At 47.3% G+C, this 26,561-nt stretch overlaps 1 protein-coding gene across 1 annotated transcript; it reads left to right on the top strand.

The window, feature by feature from the left end:
• The first annotated feature begins 138 nt into the window (after positions 1-138).
• Positions 139-26,561, top strand: TTC9 (tetratricopeptide repeat domain 9). The gene is made up of 3 exons (XM_045564724.1): positions 139-731; positions 22,659-22,841; positions 24,955-26,561. Exons 1-3 carry the CDS (start codon positions 326-328, stop codon positions 25,032-25,034), a joined length of 669 nt encoding a protein of 222 aa, XP_045420680.1. The 5' UTR covers positions 139-325; the 3' UTR covers positions 25,035-26,561.

The raw sequence follows: 26,561 nt of genomic DNA, 5'->3' as shown, positions 1-26,561 counted from the left end.
ACCGCTAGCCCCGGAGCGCGCGTGGACCGGGTCGCCGCCGCCGGCAGGTTGCGGGAGGGGAGGAGGGCGGGCGGCGCGGGAGTGGGGGAGGGAGGAAGGAGGGGGGAGGCAATCCGGGGAGGAGGACGACGACGGCCAGGAGGAGAGAGCAGCCTCCGGCAGCTGGCGAGGAGAATGGGAGTGCGGGGCGCCAGACCGCCGCGGGGTGTCACGGCCGCGGCGAAGCCTGCGAAGCGCGGGGCCGGCGCCCGCCGCTTTTAAACGCAGGAGGGCGCGGCGGCGGCGGCTGGGATCGCGGCGCGCGGGGCGCCCGGGCGGCTGCCGGATGGAGAGGAAGGGCTCGGCGGCCGGGGCCAAGGGGAACCCGAGCCCGCCCGCGGCCGGCGACGGGCAGCGGCCACCGCCGCCTCTGTGCGTCCCGGGCAGCGGCGGAGGGGCCCCAGCGCGGGGCCAGGCTGGGGCGGCGGCCGAGCCGGCCGAGCTCATCCGGCGCGCGCACGAGTTCAAAAGCCAAGGGGCGCAGTGCTACAAGGACAAGAAATTCCGCGAAGCCATCGGCAAATACCACCGGGCGTTGCTGGAGCTGAAGGGGCTGCTGCCGCCCCCCGGGGAACGGGAGCGGGACTCGCGCTCGGCCTCCCCGGCCGGGGCCCCCAAGCCCGGCCGCCTCTCGGAGGAGCAGAGCAAGACGGTGGAAGCCATCGAGATCGACTGCTACAACAGCCTGGCAGGTGAGCCACGCCGCGCCCCCGGCCCCTCCTCCCCCTGCCCTGCCGCCCGCCGCCCGGCGCGGGTCCCTATTCCGCCGCCCGGTCCCCCGCCCGGTCCCTCTGCGTCCCGGGCGACCCCTGCGGCGCGTCCGCGGTGCTGACTCCCCTGCTGTGACTGTGCTGCTCTGGGGAGGAGAACCCCGGAGGGAGGCGCTTTGGAAAAAGTGTGACTTTCAGGATTATGCCTCCCAAAGGCCGTAGTCATCTCGTGCCCAAAGGCCGTAGTCATCTCAGTGTCCCTTCCCTGGCATACATCGTAAATTTCACCTATAAATGACTGGACGGACAGAAGGGGACCCAGGTGGCCTCGCGGTGGCTTCTCCTGCTATTGCTCACCGGTGGACCTGGGTCCAAAATGCGGAGGCAGCGCCCAGGGTGGGCCCTGGCCCCCACCACTAGGCTGCGGGTGGGTCCCAAGGGCGGCCACGCACCTGTCTGCTCTCCCGAAGGTATCACTGGTACCAGAGTTGGCTCTCACCTTCCCCCCAACTAACCTCATGCCTGTGGGTAAGGTCCTTCCCCAAGTGCTTTGGCCCCAGTAGCAAAAAGGAGTTTGCCACCCTGCCTTCAGCATCTTGAGCAAAATGGATTCCAAAATGCCACTTTCTTCTCCCTGAGCTCTGCTGGGGCTCCTGGTTGCCAGGTGAAGTCGGCAATCTCAAAGGGAACCTGGCTGGCGGTTGAGCTTGAGCTGTGCTGTCTTCTTGCTCTCCTGCCTGACTCGCGCTCACCCAGTCTAGCATCAGTCCTCTCGCCAGGGCTGCTAGGGGTGAGGGAAAAGGGGGCCCTTCTATTGGGAAAGAAGGGTGTACATTCCAGAGTTCACTTCGGGAGGAGGATCAAAATCAGGCATTTTTAAAAAATTTAACTAAAGCACAGGAAAATTTAAAGTCTAAAATAGGAAGAGTCTGGCCCTTCTCAGGGCCTTCCCATGAAAAGGTGGGAGAGGTAATGGCCTTATATTTGAAAAGCACTCTCTCCTCTTCTCCCGCCCCACTTGGTGAGATTTTGGCATGGCCGGCCTTCTCTGTCCAAATAGAAGGCCATTTCTCCTAGTCCTTAACCCTCGAAGTTGCCTAAACTAGCTATGGACGGTTAGAGCAGGGTCGGGTTGGAAGTGCAACTGGGTGTGGCTGGGGATGGTGGATGTGGGGGATGAAAATAAATACTGATAATTCTGCTCACTTTGGGGTTTCTGGTGCCAGCCCACCTCTGCCCTCCCATGATGCCCTGTCCAGTCTCATCTTTAATGGGGCAAAACCCAGGCCAGGGAGGCACTTTATAAATTGTAAAGTAGTTTACAAACTTAAAGGATTAATAGTGATAGTAGTAGTAGCTGCAGTTGTAGAAATGGTGGGGCTGATAGCAGTACTAGTCGTCATGGCAGCAGATGAAGTAGCAGTACGGCAAAAATGGAGTATTTCAATCCATTAGGAGACACAGCTTGATTCCCTTTATTTCCTGTAAATGTCTAGCTTGCTGGCTGCTGCCCGATGAATAGTTAAAGGGCAGCGCAGCCAGGGGTGGAGGAAGAGGCACTCTGGATCGCTAATGCAGTGATCTTGGAGTGGTAATGGAGCCTTATATTCAGAATTATCCATGGGCATTCTAAGGCTGCCCCTCCCCCCACGCTTTTGGCTGCCCTCCACCCCAGAAGTGGTTGCATTTCCATGGTGAAACCAAAGATGTGTCCTTGGCCAGGCTGGCCCAGTCAGGGCGGGGCTGAGATCGAGACATCTCCTGCACTTCCGTCCCCGCCCTGCACACACTTTGGAAAACTTCGGTGGTGAAAGAATGGAAACCAGCAATAGCAGATTTTCCCCCTGCTGCCTTCTCCAGTGCCCACCACTTATTACTATTATTAGTTAATTGTGTGCACTGTTAGGCATCCTACATATGAATACATTGTCTTTTTAAATCTTTATAATCTATATAAAAGAAAGATGATCATCAGTTTTACAAAGAAAAAGCCCAAGGCTCCAGAGCCGTTCTTCTGTAAAGGCAATGTTCTTGTCATAATAATTTGATGCGCAAAGTCAGCATCCTCTGGGCCTGTCTCCCTCGAGCCCAGTTTCAGATGGGCTCTCCAAAGCCCTACACTTTGTAAATCTTTTGGGGAGCTCTCAGCCCTGATAACCAGTAGAAAGAAACACAGGACTTTGCTTCAAGGCTCTAATAGGGCTATTGCCAAATGTCAAGTTTCACATAAGAAAGAAACAAGTGATTACAAGCAGAACTGTCTTGTCAAAGCCAAAATCTGTATCCGGTATAGAAAATTCGACTGGGAAGAAAGTTCCACATACAAGTCACTTTGGGTAGAAATAGAAGTCTGATGTTTGTTTTCTTCAGGACAATGCATAAAATCAGTGACCACTATCTCAGAAGTCCTAGCTAATAGGAAAGTATCCTTTCTTGTTGGATTACAAAAGTAATTGATACCTATAATACCTATTTTCTTTTAGAAAATACCAAAAAGTTTAAAGAAGAAAATACAGAATTACCTCTAATCCCATCACCTAAAGAAATATATTCTGGTGTATTTCCTTCCTGTATTTTTTTCTGTACATAAATGTAAAGAGTTTACAAAGCTGAGGTCTTTCTGCATATACAATCATGTATCCTGCTTTTAATCCCATTTACCATTATGTCAGAAGCATTTTTACATTTCATTAAAATATTTTCATGAAGATTATTTTAAGGGACAACATAAAAATCTTAAATGCTTGTTTATAGTTATCACTGGATAGAAAGGAAGGAAAGAGGATCATTGTTGCTAGAGCGAGAACAGTGCAGCATCGCCCATGAGATCTCTTTTCCCCTGTGTACCTGCTAAAAGGGAGGAGACCAGCAACTACGGGTTCATTCTGGCAGAAAGACAGCTGACCCTTCCATCAGGGCGGTGGCAGCCCAGTAGGCTCCAGACTGAAGCAGTCTAAAGATACTTTCTCAAGGATCTGTCCTCCTTCTGTACGGAGGTGTTTAGAGAGAGAGAGGCTCAGGGTTTAGAAGGAACTTGGACTAACTAACCCAGGATACCTGGAGAGTTAGGCTGTGTTGCTAATGGAATCTCTGCTCCAAACAAGGGGCTATTGTGAGGCTTCTGGAGGAAACCTAGGCTCAGTGGACCCTGGTACTCTGCACAGAAGCCTACAAAAGAATAACAAGGGGGCAGCTAGAATGTGCTATGAGATATTGATCTAAAAACTCATTTGGATGATGTGAGGGGACCGCATGAAGGGTGTACAGGCAATTTGCAAAGTGCCCCAGGTTGTGAACTGTTCTGGCTTGGGTTTCCTTTAAGTTGGAAGGGATCTAGCCAATTGTGTAGGGCCCCTGGACATGATTTTGCATGTCTTATTTTCTAAGACATTCAAGGAAAGAGATGGGGCATTTTGTTCCTTCAGAATTTCAAATGATTCTGATACAATGATTAGAAAAGACATTCTGAACTACTTAGGGAGACATAGGAACCTGATCCTTACTGAGGCCACAGAGGAAGCACGTATCAGCCTGTCGATTGACTCTTGTTGACCTTGAACAAGACATAGGACTCCTGTGGGGCCTTGGAATGTTCTGTGCAGAGCCCCTTGAAGGGCACAGTTTTTACTCTACATCTGTTCCTGCCGGGCTATGGTGGCCCCAGCTGAGGTGTGATCAAAGCAATGCGACACATAATGACTTTGTTGGTATTTTCAAATGACATTCGAGTCTCAAATGCTAGCAGTGGAGATGGGTGCCAACAGACTGTGGCGTTGGGCCCGAAGGCTAGGAGCTTGTACATCTATCCCTGACATACCTCGTAACTTTGGATAAGCCCCTACCACCTCATTTTACTTCCATTTTTCCATCTGTTTAGAGCTGTGGGGGGGAGAGTTTTGTTTATTTTACCAAAGGGGCAGATAATATCTATTGATCCCAACTGAAGGCCCCAGACAGGTGTGTGAGAAGGCCTAGAACAAAGTCACATTGGTAAAAGGCCTAGAATGGTGCTGGTCTAAAACCAGCTTTACCAGTGCTTGTGGACATATCTTGAAGCCCTGGAATCAGGACTAGCTGCATAATTTGTGGGGCCCATTGCAAAATGAAAACATGGAACTCATTGTTCAAAGAGTAGGGGAAAAGTATCATTAAAGACCCTAAAGGATAAAGCTTTTTTCTTTCTTTTATGATCTGTCTCTCTCTTTTGACTTGACATGGTGTTTTTTATTTGCTATTTAATGTCATTACAAGTAAAGAAAATGAAAATTTTAAATTATTGGCATAAATTTTAGTATTCATCTTTATATTATATGATGTCAGTTTTAAACGAACATATAACAGCATTTCTATGTGGCCTCATACAGATTATACAATTCATGCTTCATATAGCTCATGCATACATATGTAGTTTATTCTTACTAGAATAGTGGAAATGCTGCGCAAACAAATTCAACTATTTTTATTTTACTTCTTTATATGCACACTTCACATGCATACTTTCCATGCGTACTTTCTACCAGGCTGTCTGATGATCAAAGAAAGGAAAAGGAACTATGTGTTACCCTACCCTTCCCTTCTGTGTCTTCATTTCAGCATAAGTGGTTGGCTAATACAGGGTAGTTAACATAAATAAGAAAAGATATGATAGGATTCCTAAGTCATTTGTGTTTCTGAGAACACTATTTTTTTTCTGAATTTGAAGCAATTTCTAATTTGAATGGAGAGCATGGCTTCTTGGAACTGTCAGCATGTTTGCCAACTTAGTTATTGGCATGATACCCTTACCTTGTATTCATGCTATATCTCAATAAACTCTCACACATCATGGGTATCATGATCTAGTAGACATCATGGGTCTACTGGAACTCTGTGCTCGTGGGGCATTGTGAATACTAGATACAAATGGTATTGCACCTGTCTCCTCTGTTCATGCTCGTGCTCCATTGTTCCATCAGACTTCACTTACAAAACACAAGTTCAAAGATAAAATGATTAAGAATTTCCAGGCTGGGCGCTGTGGCTCACGCCTATAATCCTAGCACTCTGGGAGGCGGAGGCAGGTGGATCGTCAAGGTGAGGAGTTCGAGACCAGCCTGAGCAAGAGCGAGACCCTGTCTCTACTAAAAAAATAGAAAGAAATTATCTGGCCAACTAAAATATATATAGCAAAAATTAGCCGGGCATGGTGGAACATGCCTGTAGTCCCAGCTACCCGGGAGGCTGAGGCAGTAGGATTGCTTAAGCCCAGGAGTTTGAGGTTGCTGTGAGCTAGGCTGATGCCACGGCACTCACTCTAGCCCGGGCAACAAAGCAAGACTCTGTCTCAAAAAAAAAAAAGAATTTCCAGAAGGCAAAAGCAGAGCATTAAACCAAGTACAGAGCCCTTCTGAGCATGGGGCCCCATGAGACTGTACAAGGTGCCCATCCTAGAAGCCAGCACTCAGTGAGACACCAGAAGATAGATTTCGACTGAGATTTCCAAGGCAACTCTTGCAAATGTAAGGATAAACCAAAAACAAAGGGTACACAACAGAAACTGGTATAGAAACAGAGAACCAAGAGTAAAGATGGGTGAATCACAAATGCAAAAACTCAGTGGTGAAAAGGAGGTCAGGGGCTAGAGACAAGCTGTAAGCTGGTAGCCAGAAGATGAGTTTCTTTGGTACGGATTGGTCAAAGGAGGGGAGAAGAGGAAGGGCCTCATGCTAAGAGGCTCAGCCAAGATGCTGCCATCTGGATGGGAGAGCTTGACTGGCCAAGCCATTGTTGATCTGGAGCTGTTCCTTGGGTAGCACCTTGGCCAATAAGTCTTAATGATACATAAATGTGGCTCCTAAGATCATCTTCCAAGGAAGAGTATGATAATTGAAACCCATAGAATGCTTTCATGGACAGTATTAGGAAGAACGTTCTGAGTTTAAACTTTGGGCTGAGTTTCTAAAGTGGATTTAGAAGCTCCTCAGTCCGCCTCCAAGGGAAATGAGTGGATGGCTTTTAGCCAGAAATTCTTTAGGGCATCTTGAAATCAGAGTCCCTACAGCCAAAATACATGGGAGTGCCCCATCCAATGCAAGGAGACTCAGCCGCAGTGAAGACAGGATTGCCAAGATTTGCTGCAGCCAAAGCTGCTCCCAGAGCTTCACAGTTCGTGAGTGACCTCAACATGGGAGGTTCTCCCCTTACAGTTGCTCTTTTTCACCACCAGACTGTGCCTACTCCAAACAGCTAAGATGAAAACCAAATGTTTCAATCAACCAACCAGAGATTTCCTAATTCCTTTGTGAAGTCAGATGTCAATGTTTGGAACACAGTTTTCCATTTTCACACAGATGATTAGTGTGGCCCAGTTATAACCACAGAGCAGCACCCACAAGCTCTAGCACAGACAGGGGTAGCAGACATAAAAAGGCCAAAGATAATGCTACAGAAGATTAAAGGTGTTCAGCCTTCCCAGTGGTATTCATATGGCCTTTACACACTGCTAATTATTCATATTATATATACACACATATATACAGTTACATCTCAGCACCAAGATGATGCCATGTCCAGTAGGACCCCAAACCAACAGTTCCCAAATATTTTTGAAAAAGGAAGCCATGTATAGTGCTGAGGATGGTTGACTTGAACTAGAAAAATCCCAGGCTGGAATGGATTTCAGTGGACCCTCCCTTCCCTTCACCGATCTACCAAAAGGGCTTAAAAAGAGCACCCAAACTGCAACGAGGTTTACAGAGAGGAAGCTTATGGGGCAAATGTTTCCCTTCCACAGTGTTTCTACATGGAAAGCACAGAAGTGTGAAGTTGTGCTAACTACGTAGCTCAAGGGTTCTATAAAATCAGAATTTTGATATCAGATTTGGATATGACCTTACACAGGTGAATTTCTTTGTCAACATTACCAACTTGTCATCCAGTATGAGCTAGGCATTTCCAGTGGTAGGATACTCACCACCACCTGAAGTGAACTTTTTGACAACCACCACCACCAAAACAACAGCTATAATAATACTAACAATAATGACAGAAAAGTTTACCATGATCAGCCCAGTTCCTGGCACATAGTAGATGTTCCACAAATGTGTTCGAGATGAATGAAAATGCTTATTCCAGCATGTGTCTCATGTAAAGGATCCAATAAATTCAATCATTCCATTGATATTTGTTGAGCATTTACTATGTACTAGCCCCTGAGCCTGGGGGCAGGGTATATAGCAGTGAACATGAAGGACAAGGTCCCTGCCTTCAATGAGTTCACATATATATAATTTCATTTGATTTATACAACTTTGTGAGACAGAAAACTCAACTTTACAACAGTTAAGTCACTTGCCCATGGTCACATAGTATTAACAGTATGTGGCAAACTAGGATTTTGCCAGGTCTGTAATTCCAAAGCCTGCAGTCTTAGCCATTCACCCCACAGCCTACATCTATAAGAATTTCCTCCTTACGTACTAAAATTTGCCTCATTGAAGTTTCTGTCAATCCATCCATAATCTCCTCTTTGGAGAAAAACAGAATACATCTCATCACTATAACAAAGATAGGCCCTGACATTTTTAGGGTTACTCTGCCCATCCCCCAGTCTTTTCTTCTGGAGGTTAAACATCCCTTTATTGTTATCTGCCTGTTGTGACTAGGATTCCCATTCCACGGCCATCCTGGGTGGTTAAGGGGAAAGTGCCCTGCGTTCTGTAATCAGATCCTAGTTTTCCCAGGTCCTCCCATGTCACTAGGAAGGTGGCCCAAATTTATGTGGACAGAGAGTCATAAGTTCTCATGAGCATAGAGACTGCAGAAGTCTTGCCTATACTTCCTCCTCTTTTCTTCTTCCCTTGCTTCAGAGTTTGTGAATTCCGGGTAAGAGGTCTTGAGAAATTTAAGTGGATGGGTGAAGGGCAGAAGTTCATTTCAGCCATTAAAAGATGTACTTGATGAGGAAAATGCAAAGTGTGTTCTTTGGTGGCTAAAATTTCCCTGGTTCCCTTCAGACACCCCTTCTTAAAGTACAGAGAAGATGGTTTAGTGAAATGAGTCCTGGACTACAACTCACTATGTGCCTTGTTTCAAGGAATTTTACCTCTTTGGCCATGGTTTTCTGATTTATAAAAACTCAGGGTTGAATTACAAAATCTCTGAGCTCCTCTCCAGCTCTCAAAGGAAAAACCCTCCATGCCATTCTTTTTGAACTGTGTGATCATTACATGCACTGGAGTTCTATATGTGTTTATAGAGACCAGTCTCCAACTCTGTTATTACATGAAAAGGCAGAGTACAGAACAGTGTTTAAGATGATTTTAATGTTAATGAGAGAATAAACATATTTGCATGCAAGCAGATTACCTAAAATCATACCAGTGAAGCACTAAACAGTTGCCTTTGACACAAGAAGAGAGGCCAGGAATTGAGAGAGACTAACTTTTTATTTTAAATCTTTCTATATTTGACTTTTCTAACTATGTGATGATTACTTTTATTTTTAAGACAAATGATGACACGGGTTATCTGTGTAGAGAAATTATGAGTAATTTTGCCAGCTTTTATTTTCCTGAAGAAAACTTAGCCTATAAACATAATGTTTAATGCCATTCCGGATATTACCTATGCCCTGTCTATCCTTGTCAGACAGTAACACCAAAGATGTCAAACAAAATTATCTCAAGCTTCAAACTTTCTCTTAATATCCCATAATAGGACTCATCCTCTTTTCTACAGTGCCCACTACCCCAATCCACACACAGGGCTAGATCCTGGCAGCAGGGTACCCCACAGGATAGGGAGATGACCCTGCTAGACTGTCACATGTTAATGACAGTTTGAATCTGCTCATGGGTCAAGGAAGAGAATTGGTTAGAGCTTTTGATATAAACCAGACCTGAATATTCGTGATGTGTCTCTGGTGTTGAGAAAGGGATGATATGGATGCCCAGTGTCCAAGATTCTCCTTAGTCCCTTCGTCTAAGAAATACTGCCTGTTGGCAGCTCAGACAGAGCATCTGGGGCACCCAGAAGGAAGCTCGCTCATTCATCTTTGGGCAAGCCACATCACAGTGAGCCTCAGTTTCCCCATATGTGAACACTGAGGGTTGGATCAGATGTCCACCAAGCTTTCTTTCAGAAGCACTAAACCACCTAGGATTTTGAGGGCCTTCTAGCCCTGCTCCCTGCATTGTCCTTTCTCTCTGAAAGCAGCCAGATTTGGGGAAGGAAACAAGAGACAAGCTCTCTTTTATTCGAGTATACTGGTATGTACTGACAAATGATTATTAAAAGATTTCAACTGAGATTTTCAAGGCCACTCTTGAAAATTTGGGGGTAAACCAAAATAAGGGACCCCCAAGCCTCCCAGGATTATAGAGTTGGACATTGGGTTTTTAAGAGAAATGTGGGTAGGGGTTGAAGCCTGTATAAAACATAATCTGGGCCCCAGAATCTAAATTGATGACACAAAACATTACCCATTGCTGCTATATCCTCCCAGATTATTCCAAAATTCAGACTGATTCTGACCAAGCAGTCATTCAGCATCAGAAACCTGGCAATACTGGCTACATTAGGCCCAGGAGGTCCTGGTGGCAAGGGGGAATAAAAAGCTTTTTAGAAATAGTCTGGCAAGGACAAGAGTTTCATGGAACAGTTGCTAGCATCTCAGAAAGTTGTCACCTTTGGCTCAAGCCTGGAAAGCCCTGGGGGTCTGGGCCAGATCTGAGCATTTTGGGATGTGATTCTGGGCCTGTTGCTCACACCAAGTCAGAACTGAGCTCCTTTGTCTAATGGACCTGCACTCCAGGTTGTGTGGACCACGCGGCCACTGGAAACCTGAGTGAACTCTTCCTTGATACCTGTTCAGGGAGGGCTATATCCTGGTGTGTGTACATGAGGATGGAAAGGAAGAGAGAGAACACAGAGGAAAAGACAGGCAGCAGATCTAGACCTTAGGGGCAACGTGGCATAATGGAAAAAGATCTTTCTTTAGTGTAAGAGGTTCTGGATTTGAATCCTGGCTTCCCCACTTATTCTTCCATTCACCTTGGACAGCTCCCAACCTCTATGAGTTTCTGTGTCTAGTATAGCATGGGAGTAACGATAATGTACCACACAGGATTGTTGTGGGGATTAATTTAAGTGATACATGCACACATGCCTAGCACTGTGCCTGGCACATAACAGATGCTTAGTAAACGGTAGTTATATGTAAATCTAACTCCTACTCCAATATGTATGAAGACAGAGAAGTATACAGGAGGAAAAAAGGAGGCTATGGGAGATGAGAAGCAAGAGAGCAAACAGATGAGGACAAAACAGGAGATAGGAAAGAGTTCCTTCTTCCTAAGTGACTGCAGGGCAGGGGAAGTGAGCAAGGTGTGAGTGAACCAGCAACCTTTGGTGTGAGTGTTTCCCACCTGGTGCATTCCTGGGCCAGGGAGTCTGAACAAACAAGTAGTAACCCATTAGACTTCCTTGAAAGGCAGCCGAGCTGCACCAGGACCAAGAGCCCTTGGGTCAGGGCTCTGTGCCCCCTTCCAGCATCTCAGGATTTGTGTCATTCCAGGTAACACTTAGAAACTCCTGGGTTCTGGGCAGACATGGCTTGTAGCCTGAGGTTGTGCGAGTACATGAGGCTCAGACAGTTCCTGTTCCCTGCCACCTTCCACACTCTCTTTCGGGATTCCCCCTGACCCTTTCTTTGAACTGAGCCAGCAGGGAAAGAACCCCAGGCTCTCTCACAAGTCAGACCAGTTCGGATCTGACAGTGGAGAATGAGGATTTGCCGGGAAGAGAAGATACATGCTGTGATGGTTTGGATCACTGGGAGAGCTTAACAAGCAACAGAGCTTACTGATGGGAAAGGGAGATGGAGGAAGGCAGAGGCTCATGGGAGAAGGAGACATTGTGGGAGAAGCCATGAGGCTGCAACCTTGCTCCTGCACCACCCGGCCTCTTGTGCATCACGCAGTGCCAGCTAACTGAGCTTCCTTCTTGGCGCAGGATGAAGAAAGTCCCTGACTTGATCGGGCGTCTTGGAGTGAGAGCACTGGCAGGTGTGTCTCTTGGGCTGCCTCACAAGTGCTCCTCCACCAAAATGCCCAAGGTCCTCTCATGACCCTAGGTTTCCCCAAGGTAGTGCCCCATGAACAGGGCTTTCTACTCAAAAAAAACCCTTCAGAGCCCTTTTTCACACCTCTCTTCCCAAGTTCTACCCCACTCACTTTGAAGGGATGGTAACAGTCAGTAGTGATTTCTCTTTATAGTTCCTAATTACAGAAGTAAAGCATTGCAACTGTAGACATTATTGAAAATGTAAGAAATTACAAAGAAGAAAATAAAAACTTCTTGTCATCCACCACCCCAAGATGACAACTCTTACCTGTTTTGATTTATTTCTCTCCAGTCTTTCTTCCATGGGTGTATACAAACATTTATATGTAAAACAAACGTCAGCTAGAACATTTCAAGGTCAGCCTTTCTCCAGTTTATGTAGGAAAGAAGGGGTTGGCCTCACATGTGTTGGGACCGCTTTGGGGACCTCCTGGTCTCCTTCCCTCCGCCCCCCCCCACAAGATGCTGTTCATTCCACCTGGGTGTCAGCCAAGGGGCAGCTCTACTTCTGTTGCTGCTACTTCCTTTTCACGTTCCATGGTCCCACCACACTGGGCTGTGTAGTTAGACTAGATTTTACTGAAGGTTATGGGATACAGAAGGAGTTTACATCTCAAAAATTGAATATTAGAAATTCTTACTCCTAAAACTCATTTGGCCATCAGACTACCAGGAATTTTATCGACCACTTACCTTTTATTTACCTTTTTTGGCAGGTTCCAGCTGCCTGCCCTGCTTCTTGGACTCTTTATTCCCCTCCAGCCCCTCTCCATTTCTTAGGTTCCCCACTCTCAAATTCCTTTCATTTCCTGTGCAAGGCAGTTTGGCCATCTTTTCTTCTACCTAATTTGCCTACTATTGACCTCTAAGCCTCACCTTTCTCACCTAAAGCAGTTGATGGTCCCCTAAAAAAAGATAATTTCTTCCCTCAGAGGACACCTGATACCAGCTATTATAAATTCTTCACCCTGATGATACACACATTTATTTTTCACAACATTCAGGTTAATACCACACAAACTTTTGCAACCTTCATTTTTTTTCTACTGATGTTTTCCATTGAAAACATTTTTCAGTGTCATTAAGTAGTTTTCTACAGCATGATTGTAATGGCTGTGTAGTGTTCCATTGCACTAATGTCCCATTATTTATTTAACCAGTCTCCTACTGATGGATATTTTCGGTTATTTCCAACACTCCATAATTACCCACAATGCTGACACAGAGAGGCTCTTTCTGCTGCACATGTGGCTGTTAACTAACTTACCCCCACACACATCTGATGACATGATGGGAGGATGGTGGGTGAGGCAACAGGAATGGGGGAGATGTTGCTGTGGTCACAGAGAGAGGACAGGAGAGGTGATCAAAATGGGGGAGACATTCTTTAATGTTTAAAGAGAGAACAGGATGGAACTTTGTCTTCTGAGATCTTCCGCCATCCTGGCTCAGGGTTTCTGCCACTGGGCATGATGTGTGTGCTTGGCCAGAGCCGACAAGAGAAAAATAATACGGGATGATGGGTTTCTTCTGAATATATCTGGGTATGGTCAATGGAAAAGAACCCAAACTCTGTAGTGTAATTTAAAGACGTTTATTCTGAGCCGTGAGCAAGTGGACTTGCTGTGGTTGGATTACAGTTTGGTTTTATACATTTTAGGGAGACAGGAATTACACATAAAGACATAAATCAGTACTTGGAAGGCATACACTGGTTTGGCCCAAAAAGGTGGGACATCTTGAAGGTGGATGGGGATTATAGGTTATAGGTGGGTTTAAAGATTCTTTGATTTGTAACTGGTTAAAGAAATGAAGCTTTGTCGAAAGGGTTGGAATGTTTTAAGTTAAGATAAGATAATCTGCTAATCAGAGACAAGTCACCGGACACAGACTCCTGAGATCTGTTGGGTGAGTTGAGGACCTACTTGCAAGTGTGGTTTAAGCTTTGTCTTGCATAGCCTTAGCCTGGTAATGAGTTACAAAGGACATCTCCAAGAAGGGAGGAAGCCATGACGAGGCATGTCTGACCTCCCTTTTCATGGCCAGCAACTCAGCTTTAGGGTATTTCTGGGGTCCCCTTGGCCAAGAGGGGGTCCATTCAGTCTGCTGGGGGACTAAAGATTTTATCTTAGTTCACAGTATATACTCATCCTCACATTCCAAATGGCCAATCTGGCCACTCCAAAGTCCCACTTCCAAACCAAGGAAGGGGTGTTAATGAAAACTCCAGCAGACAACAGTTCTAGTCTACCTTCTTCCCACTAGCACCTTCTCCCCTCTGTCTGCTGCATCAAGGTTGGGGGTGAGAGTGAGGGGCCATGGATGGGACAACTTGTAAGTGTGCTGCCATAGCACCCAGATTGGTGTCTTTTCTCATAAACAGTGGCACAGGGTAGGCACCACAGGGCTCCACTGACCTCAGGCTTTGGCATTACTACTTCTTGAGCAGATTCCAATATTCCTTAAAGCACTGTCAGTGTAAGCCTTCAGCTTACAGAATTTTAGACTGGCTTTCCACCTTAGCTCTTCCACCTGCCACTTTGACAGCTACATTTGCCAACAGAGGGTGGATAAGAAGAATATAAACTCCTTGAAGCTATCAATATGTTTTGAATGCTTTCCATTTTCCTTATGAAGCCCTTATGAAGCACCAGCCGTGATGAATGAATCCTTACTGAGTAAGTTTAACTAAGAGCCTCTGCCCAGATTGTGTAGTGATGGCGAGTGGAAAGTGGCAGGTCTGGAAGGGACCCCAGTGCTGGGGGCATCCCTGTGAAGAATTCAGAGGGTGGGAAAACAAGGAGCAGGTTGGTAATGGTAAAAAGGGGATATCTCCAAGGACGTTGCTAAAACAAAACAAAAGAAACACTTGACAGGTTTGTTTTCATCTAGTGCGAGCCATGTGCTAGACTGGAAAAGTAGAAGGTCAGAAATTAATGTGAATGGAATCAGAAGAGTTTTAGGCCATTAGATAAAGCTGAATGAGTCCTGGCAGTGGAGTAGCGGCAGCAGTAGTGGGAGAACTCTCTACCTGGATGTCAGGCAGGGAAAGCAGGTATTGGTATGAACAAAGATGCAGCCACTTCTAGGGGGCTTACTCCCTGCACCAGCCATCTTTCTGTCATCACAGCTTTCAGTCCTTAGACTTGGGCAACATTGGGAGCAGGTGTAAGTGTATGCACATCCTAGACCATAAAACAAAAATGGGAAAAGAAACATGAATGCAAGCATTTGTATATGCAAAAATTGGGTAGGTCAGTGCAGTCCTGGATATGGAACCTCATGGAGTAAAAATTTCACTGTACACACCTCATGTCCTCCAAAACAGGGCCCTCTAAATCAGCAGTCCCCAACATTTTTGGCATCAGGGACCGGTTTCATGGAAGATAATTTTTCCATGGACCAGGGTGTGTGGCGGGGTGGTTTCAGGATGATTCAAGCGCATTACATTTATTGTGCAGTCAAACCTCTCTGCTAATGATCATCTCTATTTGTAGCCACTCCCAGCGCTAGCGTCACCACCTCAGCTCCACCTCAGATCATCAGGCATTAGATTCTTTCTCATAAGGAGCTTGCAAGCTAGATCCCTTGCATGCGCAGTTTACAGTAGGGTTCGTGCTCCTATGGGAATCTAATGCCGCTGCTGATCTGACAGGAGGCAGAGCTCATGCAGTGATGTGAGCATTGGGAAGTGGCTGTAAATACAGATGAAGCTTTGCTTGCTCACTCGCTAGCAGCCACTCACCTCCTACTATGTGGCCCAGTTCCTAACAGACCACAGCCTGGTACCAGTCCACAGCCCAGGAGTTGGTACTGCAGCCTTAAGTCACCCTCCCTCCCAAATGACTTATGTTAAGCCAGCCTTCCTGGCATATTTGACCTATTCTAGAAAATTTGCTTTAAGTTAAGCTGTAGCTTTGTGTATGTATCTTACACTGTGTATAGGACTCACATGGGAAATTTTCTCCGATTCATGTACACGTTGTTGGGCAAACCATATTTCATAAATGGCTTTTTAAAGAACTAGTATTTATGAGAATCCATTTTTGTCCCAGCACTGTGTGAAGCACAGAACATACATTAATTATCTCATTTCATCTTCACAAGCGCTCCCACAAAGTAGGTATTATTATCTTCATTTAACACGGGAAGAATGACACCCAGGGAGATTGTGTGACTTGCCCCAGGGCCTGTGCCGGTAAGTGGCAGAGCTTGGGTTCCAGCTCAGGACTGCACCCAGACCCAGCAGTGATCTTCAGCCCGGGCGGCCCACAGCTGGGCCAACACTGTGCGCCTCTTGTGATCTATACCTGCCGTTCAATATTCTGCCTGTCACCTCTGTCCAGATCCCAAGCTCCTTCCGCTTTACTACGATGCCACTGCTCCTTGAAGTGAATTTGGAAGAAAATCAAACAATTTGGCAAAGGTTGGGGAAAATTTTCCCCCAGTAATGCAATGGCCACTTCCTGGGCCCACCTCACAAAGGAGTGACTAGAAAGGCATATTAATTTCCTAGGGCTGCTATAATAAATTACCACAAACTGTGTGGCTTAAAATAACAGAAATTTATAGGCTCGCTGTTCTGGAGGCTTGAAGTCCGAAATCAAGGGGTCAGCAGGCTTGGTTCCTTCTGCGGGCTGTGGGGAGGAACATGTCCCATGCCTCTCTCCTCACTTTGGATAGCTTCAGGCACTCCCTGCTTTCTAGATGACTGTCTTCTCCCTGTGTCTCTTCACGTTGTTTTTCCTTTGTGTGTGTCTGTCCCTGCGTCCAAATTTCTCCTTTTTATAAGGACAGTAGTCATATCGTTTTAGGGCCCTCATTTAATGATGTCATTTTAACATGATTACCTCTGTAAAGACCCTATCCCCAAATAAGGTCACATTCTCCAGTACTCAGGGTTAGGACTTCAGCGTCGCCTTTGGGGGTAGGAAGACACAGCACCACCCACAACGGCGAGGCTTAGTGGGTTCCTTCTCCTCACTCCTGACCCCAGGTGGCTTTTTCCTTCCTTCCCATCCAGCCCATGTTTTCCTTCTGTTCACCAGGTAAGAGCAAACTATAGTGAGTCAGCTATAATAAGAAAAGCAGGGAACTTGTTCTTCCTCTGGTTTCCCTTCATCTCATGCCAGTGGGTGGCATTTTGCCCTGCATGCGCCAGGGAAAACAAAAACAAGACAGGTGCCAGAGCTAGGAGAACCCGACATGCTTTAGCCTGAGGTCTCGTCGCGGTTGCTGTGGGGAATGTCAAACGGGCGATTCTCTCTGTCCGCATGTGTGAGTGTACACTGGGGCTCCTTAAGGCACTGATTCTCTAACTTTTTCCGACCACAGACCCCTTTGTGGAGCTAAGACAGCCTGCCAGCCCTTTTCATAAAATCACACCTCAACCACCCAAGATTGGCAGTGGAAGAGGAATCTCCACTTGGGAGGGGAGGTTGGAGAGTCACAGCCCCTATTCTTGTCCCCCAAATTTACCTTTCTCTTATAATGTGCACTGGCCACCTCTGCCATCGCCGTGGTAGGCTCCAGGAAGGCTGTTTCTCTTCTAGCACTTCTTCCAAGCATGTATAGAGGCTTGTCTTAATCTCACAGCTTGGCTGATTCCGGGCAGCAGCATTTATTCAGACTTTTCAGAAGACTCAGGGGCCAGACAGCTAATAATATTTCTTTCAAAAGTGCTTCTAGATATGGTTGTCTGAAAGCCCAGGCCCACGGTCATGTGTCCGCTGTGGCCGTGTCCGCCACGCTGCACCTCTCCTGCCACCAAGTGACTGCATCTCTGAATCCAGCACATCCTCAGAGTCCAGGCCAAGCCCCCCCTCCTGTTCCCAGAAACAAGCTCCCTCTCCATTCAGCCCAACAGCCTCCTCTGCTGAGGATGACTGACGGGGAGAAGTTTACTCCCTTGCCTTGGGAAGACCACATCAGAACATAAGCCAATTTCCATGCAAAAATAAAAAACAAAGAAACAAAAACAAAAGCCTACCTAGCAGGAGAGGAATTGTCTTACAGAAGCCCTCCTGATCACTGCCTGACCAGTTCTGATTGTCTTCCCCAACAGAAAACACCTCACCTTAGTTAATAGGAAGAACAGAACTCCATTTGAAGAAGACTCATGGAAACAATTCTGTCCTTCTGTTAAGTGGCAACCATTTGCCTCCATAGGCTATTAGATCCAAAGGGATGGTAGAGGTTATTTAGTGAGGCATAGGTCCCCCATTTTGCAGCTAGGAAACCGAGGCCCAGAAAGGGAAAGTGGTTTTCATAATGTTGGTTAGTGGCAAAAGTGGGAGTAGAATCCAGCTCTTCTGATTCCTAGTCTAATACTCTTTAAAATATTGAAGCAAAGCATGCAACAGAGTACAGAGATTGTTGTCTGATAAGCCTTAATTCAAATAGACTCCAGGTCACAGCAACGTGGAAGAACGTGTCTTGGTCATGAGTAAATCCAAAATGGCAGTAAAGATCTCTCGGGTGAAGGGCTCTCCCTCGCACATGTGGACAGCAGAGGGAACATATCTCAGGGCTTCCCTAATGCTGGTCACTCCTACCCCCTGGACACCACTTAAATTGATCCACGTGTCCTGCTTGTCTGCCTCCACTCTGGTCAACCTAGTCAGCATCATTTCATCATCCAAATCCACTCTTATCTCAGAACAAAGTCCTCAACGCGGATCAGGAGGGTCTGTGTGTCCTGGTGTCTTTCTTTTCAGCTTCACTATCTTTCACTCTTCCCCCTGGCTCTGCTGCAGCCTGGCAAACACGGCCTGTCAGGGGCTCTCAGGCCTTATGCTTGTGCTGTCTCGCTCTCTCTCTGAGCTCTGCCTAGAAAACTTTTTCTCCATTCCACTTACGCCGGTGGTTCTCAAACGGGTAATTTCGCCCCTCCAGGAGATACTTGGCAATTATTATCACAACTAGCGGTTGTCACACCTGGCAGGGAGTGAGGAGAGGCCAGGGAAGCTGTTAAACATCCTACAATATGCAAGACACCCTCTTGTAACAAACCAGAACTTCAAGCAGGGACATGGGCAATATATATAACCTGAACTTTTGTACCCCCATAATAAGCTGAAATAAAAAAACACAGAAAACTATCCAGCCCAAAATGTTAATGTGCTGAGGTTGAGAAATCCTCAGTCTTTAGATCCCAGCTAAAACACCACTTCTCCCAAGAAGGCCTCCTATGGTAGTTTAGATTAGGATGAGCCTCCAGCACCCCCACCCGCCGCCCCCATAACCTCCCAATCTGCCCCCCTCCTTCACAGCACTCCCCCTGTGTGAGACGACATGATGGACGCCTGCCCTCCCCACCAGTCTGCCAGCCCCAGGAGGATGGGGTGCAGGGTTGGCTCAACTCCTGGTCCCACTGCCCTCATGGTGCCCAGCACAGCCAGGCGTCACTTTTTGCCTTGTCAACCTCGGAACACAGAAGAAGAGAGTTCCCACAGATGAACTAACTGTCTTTTCCCCCAAGGGTCACGTGGGTTTCGGAGGGCTTCGAATGCAGCCCCACAGACACCCTCCGGGTCAAGGGCACCATCTTGGGAGCCTGACAGAGGCGGGCCGAAATCCAATTTCTACCACCTTCTAGCTGAGTGACCTTCAGCAAGTTACTTATCTTCTCTAGAACTTAAGTTTCTTCATCTATAAGAGAAGCATAAAAATAGAGCCTGTTTCACAGAGTTGTTGTGAAGATTGAAAGACGGAGTGTATGTGAGGTATTTAGCACCAGCTCTGACACGGGTGAGGGATTAATAACTGTGAGGAGGACGTGCTGTGGGACAATGCCCCTTATTCCAAGGGTCCACTGTGACCCCCACGCCCTGGTTAGCAGTCACAGGGACAGGGAAGAATAATCAGGAGGCAGCCAGTCAACCTCTTCTTAACGTCTTCAACTCTCAAATGAGCCTGCAAACATCCCGTCGTACCTATCCCAGTGGGTTTGTGATGAGTACCAAGCGCTCCCCACCCAAAGCAGGAAGGTGCCTCAGACTCCCCGCGGGGAGGGCTGAGGGCAGCCTCCAGACCGTCTCCCACCCCCGCCACCCCCATCCTGGCCTGACACCCCGCTTCTTATCAGGATTCCAGCTCTCAGCTTCCACCTCTTGGCCCAGCCCTTCGCTGGACACCAGCCCATCTCTCCTGGCCCTGCCTCTGGTGTCAGCAGGGGCTCCACACCCTGTCACCGGCCTGGCCCCGCCTCTCACCAGGCCTGAACTCTGGTCCACAGCCAGGTATCCCAGTTCCCACCAGATCTGCAGGGGAATTAGAAACATTTTTGCCAAATAAGTCCCAGAAATTAATTGCTATATTTCCTTTTCCCCTTTGGTTGGGGGCTGGGAGGGGCGGGTGGTTTTCCCATTTCCAGGCCTTTCTGCCCCTTCCCTTCCCTTCTATTTTAAGCACTCAAAAACTGTTTTTAAAAGAAGCAAAGGTCCACTTTCCTAGACTGCCCAGGTCAGCAAACAGAACTGTGTGTTTGAAGAGGGAGGGCCGGACGGGAAGAGGCCGCTGGGCCGGGTCGGGGGGACGTCGGGCGGGGCGCGTGGAGGCTGCAGACAGGAAATCCTTCGGCTCTGGGAGCAGATGTTGGGGCCGAGTCCCACACAGGTAGCAGTCAGTGAGGTTCACTTCCAGGAACACTTTCGCAGAAGCCCCTTCCTGTCTGCAGAGCTCCGTAAGCCCCACCAGCACAGGGGATGGGGAGGGGGCCGGGACCCCCCAGCTGAGGGAAGAGAGGGGAGCTTGGAGCACCAGCTTATGGGGAGGGGCCCCCTGGAGCGCCAGCAGGTTGCAGTGCTCAGGGAAGGGTCAGCAGCCTGCTGCTCCTGTTGACTCGGCTTTCTGCCCTGCGGCCAGTGAAACCTGACAGGTCAGTTTCTAGAGCTGGGCCGATTCTCTTTCACTTCCTGCTTCTCATACCTTCAACTTGAGAGTCTGTGTGGTTCACCTCCTCTGCAGATTGCAAACAAATGGGTTGTTTGGGTCCAAAATGCACAATAAAAGGTCTGGTCTCTTAAAACGAAGCTCAGAGATTCTGATACCTGGGAAATTATTTAAGGAATCAAAACAACTGAAGTTAGACCCCTTAAGATGAAAATCTGTGACTTGTCTCTATCCCGAGGACACTTCGTTCAATGTGGGAACAACCCGAGCACAGAGGAGCAGAGCATCAGCATCCCCCACCTTGCCCAGCCAGGCCTTGGCAGGAGGCAGCAGTTTTGCCTCCTAAGCCTCTGTTTTTATTCACTTTGGAAAAATAGACAGGTGCCTTTTTCCTCCTTTTTTTTTTTTTTTTTGGTTGTCGTAATTCCCCCAAAGTGTATAACACACTTCTTTGCACTTAGTCAATGCCTACTAAATATTTGAGTGGTTGAATGGAGCAGAGGTAGCTCAGCAGGGCTGGGATTAGGGCACAAAATGTCAGTCACTCTACATGGTCATCTAGTCACCCTCCAAGGACGTCCTCATCCTGGTCCCAGCCCTGTGGCTCAGAGCTGTGAGAGAAATCTTCAAGGCGAGATGGTTTACTCAAAGACGGCTGTTTATAGAATGAGGAGGGGTCCCCTCCATGGGCACCTGCCGCCTTACCTTCCTCTTGCCTGGAACTCCCAGGTCTGCCCCGTCCGGAGATGTGCCCTGTATGAGCTGGTCAGCAGCCCATCAGAGGGCCTGTGCTCTCAGGAACTGCACAGACAAACATGTAAGAAAGGGAACTTGAGGGACATCAGGGGCAGAGGTCACTGGTACAAGGCTGTAAGGAATTATAATAATAAATAATAATGTTAACTAACATTTTTTGAGTGCTCACTGTGTGCCAATTCCTGTGTCCCGTACTTTATGGCCATTATTTTATATAATCCCCCAACAACTCGGTAAGGAAGAACTTGGACTCTAGAGCCAGACAGCCTTGCTTTAAATCTCATGCTTGCCTCTTTCACATTATGTAACCTTGGGAAATTTCTTAAGCTTTCTGGGGCTCAGCTTCCTTACCTATAAAATGAGAATAATAATGGTACCCATGCCATGGTACTCTGAGGATTATATTAGGTAATACGTGTAAAACAATGAGACCAGCACCTGGCTCAAGCATTCAACAAATACTGGCCGTGATTATTATTGCTGTTGTTGTCCCTGGTAGCTTATTCCTTAGGGTTGCTGTAACCATGTCCCACAAACTGAGTGGCTCAAAAATAACAGAAATTTATCAGCTGACAATTCTGGAGGCTGGGAGTCCAAGATCAAGGTGTTAGTGGGTTGGTTCCTTCTGAAGGCTGTCAGGGGTGATCTATTCCACACCTCTGTCCTAGGTTCTGGTAGCCTCAGGCGCTTCTTGGCTTTGCAGATGGCTCTCTTCTCCCTGTGTCTCATCACCACGTCTTTACTATGTGTGTGTCTGACTTTGTGTCCAAATTTCCCCTTTTTATAAGGACACCAGTCATATTGGTTTAGGCCCTATTCTAATGACCTCATCTTAATCACCTGTGTAAAGACTTTATCTCCAAATAAGGTCACATTCTTGGGTACTGGGAGTTAGGACTCCAAAGTGTCTTTTTGGGGGGACATAATTCAACTCCTAACACAAGGTTAAGTTATTTGCTCAAGGTCACAGAGCTTGTTAGTGATGAAATTGGTCCTGGAGCCCAAGATAATTTGATGACAAATCCCATGGCGTAAACCCCAGTGGAAAGCCCCAACACTGCTAAGCCTTCTATGGGGAGAAGGAACCAAAGAGAAACATGGAGAGCCAGCCACTGTTGTGTTGATGGCAACTTCCCTTTTCTCTCCCTTCTACCATAGCCTGCCTGCTCCAGGCTGAGCTGGTAAACTATGAACGAGTCAAGGAATATTGCCTCAAAGTCCTGAAGAAGGAAGGGGAGAACTTCAAGGCCCTTTACCGGTCTGGTGTGGCTTTCTATCACCTTGGGGACTATGACAAAGCACTCTACTACCTGAAAGAAGCAAGGACCCGACAACCCACAGGTAAGGCAGCAACTGCTGCTTTCTTACTGTCCTCCCTCTCCGGCAGCTCCTGGGGCTTTATTGCAGCAGACACCTTTCATGGCTGGCAGGGCCGGGCAGGACAGAGATGGCAAGTTAGGGGTCAGGTGTGTGCTAGGACCTGGAGTAAGAAGAGCACACAGTCCATGCATTTGCCTGGGGTCTGAGTTCCAGGGGGAATGAGCACCTCTTCTCTTCAACTAGAGTACAGAATTCTTCATCTTTTCCACCTCAGAATCTAGCTCGCTTCACTTATTCAATCAATACCTACAGAATTCTTACTATGTGCCAGGACGTATGCTGGGCACCAGGGATGTCAATGAGAAGGCACAGTCCCCACCGATGAGGAGCTCACATCTGGTTGGCAAGACAGAATACAAGCAGGCAATTTTGATGCTAAGCCCAGCATCTTTCAGGAAGCAAGCTCTGACTTCTCCAGTCTGGTGCTATTCCTGGAAGCATGTGTCTTCTGTACCATTAACTTAGATCATACAACCTCGCTCACCCAATCATTCATTCATTCATTCCACAGATATTTATTGAGGGGGCACAACGGAGCTGGGTACACAGTAGTGAACAATAGAAAGTTGCTGCCTTCCAAGATCTTATATTATAATGGTTTAGTGTCTGTGATAATGCAAGTGGGAAGAAAGTGGGGAGACAGGAGCAGAACCCAGGAAGGGGCTCTCCACCAGGGGTTGCCTGGAAGTCACCAGCAAGCCAACAAATGGACAGCAAACTGATGTAGTGTTTAGCAGTAGTGAGTGCTATGAAGAAAATGAAGCAGAGTAAAAGGATCAAGTGTAAAGGGATTGGTATTTTAGACCAGGTGTTCAGAAAGAGCCTCTCTGAGGAAGGAACATTTAAATAATGACTTCGACTTGATGTTGCCATCATTGTTGTTCATATTGTTAATTTTCTTTAATTCAATCCTCCTTCCAAGAAGTCTAAAGAACTTTAGGATCAATGTGCAAATGTCCAACTATCTATTTAATCTTTTTTAAGAACACCAATATCTATTTTTATGTGTTGTTGGTTTGTTTTCTGTGTATAAATTGTGTTCCACCAAAACGTATTGCAAGCAACTTGAAGACTAAGAACTGGAGTCATTCACCAGAATTTCTCGAGCGCCCACTGTATGCCAGCACTGTTCCGGATGCCATGCCTGGCATTTCGAGCTTGATGCAGTATTCATTTCTACTGCTGGAAGTAATATTCAGAACAGCCCTGCAATTCTTACGTTCTGGTGTGTGCAGTGCAAAGCAATTGTTCCACGTGTTGCCCTCCTCACCAATTTAGAAACAGGAATTGGGGGGAAATATCCAGTTTTTGGTGAGGTGGTCACCTGACCCTACTCATAAGGACAAAAATAAGACACTGAAAGCAAAGCCGTTTTAAACTCTTAAAGTTTAAACAAATTACATTTAATTAGTATTTCCTGATCATTGTATTAAGCACTTTAGACTTATCTATTCTCATCCTCCCAGTAATTTTAGGAGGAGGGTGTTGTGTTCCCCAGGAGAGGCGGGCTACGGAGTCGGACACACCACTTACTGTGTGTCTCCCTGGGCATCTCACTTAACTCCCCATGTCCCAGTCTTCCCTCTTGTCACAGTGAGGTTGAGGACACATACCTTGCAGGATTGTAGTGAGGACTAAATAAGGTAGTGAAGATTAAAAACCTAGCACAAAGTAGGCATTCAAAAATGGAGGTTGTTTCTTGCAAATGAGACAGGAGCCTGGAAGAAGTCGGTGACTTGCCTGAGGATAAACTCAAAACAGAGTCTCAGCTAACCGTGCTGAGTTGGGGACCACTGGGTTCTGCTGCATAGAAATAAGAGGAGAAATTCTCTCTCCTCTCCCTCCCATCTGTCCCCTGGATCATGGCGACCTGTCCACATTTGCTAAGGGGAGGCAGTGAAGGAGAGGCCCGGCGTCTGGCTGCCGTCTCAGCCACCACAGAGAGGCAGAAGGGACCTTGGCTGAATGAGCCTGGCCTGTCCATTACCTGCAGACCCAGCTTGTGCCCAATTCTGTGTAGACGCAAGAGTTGCCCTGAGCAGGTGCTCCCTAAGGTGTGTTTCTCTCCTCACAGACACCAACGTGATTCGGTATATCCAGCTGACGGAGATGAAGCTCAGCAGATGCTCCCAGAGAGAGAAAGAAGCCATGTAACTAGGAAGCCTCTCCAGAGCTGCACCCACTGCTGACCGGGGACATCCAGGCAGCCCTGCTGGAGAGCCCCTCCCTGGGTTCTGTCCCTTTTTCCCCACTTCTTACAGCTCCCCGTTTTTCTTCCTGTCGCACCCCAACTCTTTCCCAGTGTGAAAGGAAGGAGAAATGCAAATTTGGAATCTGGCGGGTTGCCCAGACAATGGAAACATCCTCTTCTCTAGCAATTCGGCAACTGAGAGGGGCCTAACTTCTGCTGGGACAGCTGCAGAGGGTCTCGCAGGCTGGGAATGCCGTGGCTTTGACTTTGGCCAGTGCTTCTGATGGAGGCCGAGCCTGCAGGTGTATCATCCCAGAGCCAGCAGGCACAGAGCCCAGGGTCTGGACCCTTCCACACCTGCCTGACAGACCAGAGCATCTCAAGGCAACTATTACAAATCCAGGGATGAGACAAACACCAGAAGCAACGGTGCAGCCAACACAGAGACCGTGAATTTGTACACTGGAGTCCCCCACGCCCCCAGTCACCTTGGCCCTGCCTCCCTCCCGCCCTTACTGTCTTGGCTTGTGCTTTCTTCTCGCCTCCTAGGAGATCCGAGACTGCCAGGATTCACATGCCACTGAAGCCCACGCTCAGTGCCCTCCGGTGACCACACATACCATTCCCCATCCTCCCACCCAGCAGGCAGCTGTGACTGCAGAAGGACAGGGCAAAGTGGGCCAAGTTTTGGAGCAGGGCAGCCGCGCAGGTAACAGGGCAGGGAGAGATGACACCCAGGGGAAAGAGCATTGTGTAGGCTGGGGGATTGAACTGTGGACTAATTAAGTGTAAATAAAGATACATTAACAGGCAGCAGTTCCTGTGATTTCTGTAGGAAGCAGCCCACACCCTCACTCGTACTCTCTCCCCAGCCCTCAATCAGAGCTTCTTATAGCCAGGCAGGAGGGGGCTTCCCCCAAAGCAATTGGCCACTTGTCCAGTGGCACACAATGTGGGCTGCAGCCTTTGTGCTTTTAAGAGTGGGCTGGGATTGTGGAGACTGCCCAAGGGCTTGGCTTGGTGGGAATTTGTACAACCTTTTTTTGATGAAATTATCTGGACTCAATATTTAGCGCATTGAATATGTTCAACAAATATTTGTTGAATGAATAAGTTATGACTGCAGACTGGCTCTCTTGCCTTAAACTAATTTCATCCCAGCCTAGTCTCCTGGTATCTACGCTCTTTATGCTATGCCATATTGCTTCAGTCCAAACAAGAGGGCTTCTCGTTTGCCCATCCTTGTGCAATACACTGTGGGACACAGGATGTAGTCCCGGTCTTTGAGGAGATGGAAGAGTCGAGAAATGCAGATGAGATTATTACCAATGACACCTTTAATTTATATGATGCTTTAAAATTTTCAAAGCACTTTCATGTATTTTTCGTGTGATTAGTGGAAAAGACAACATTGTACAAAATTAAAATATATACAGATGCAATAATGTTAATAGTTAGGATTTATTAAATGCACTATGTTCAGATCTTTA

Source organism: Lemur catta, chromosome 1 (genome assembly GCF_020740605.2).
Source record: "Lemur catta isolate mLemCat1 chromosome 1, mLemCat1.pri, whole genome shotgun sequence".
In the NCBI taxonomy this organism is placed as follows: Eukaryota; Metazoa; Chordata; class Mammalia; order Primates; family Lemuridae; genus Lemur; species Lemur catta.
The sequence above is the reverse complement of the archived record's forward strand: the minus strand, read 5'-3'. Positions and strand labels throughout refer to the sequence as shown.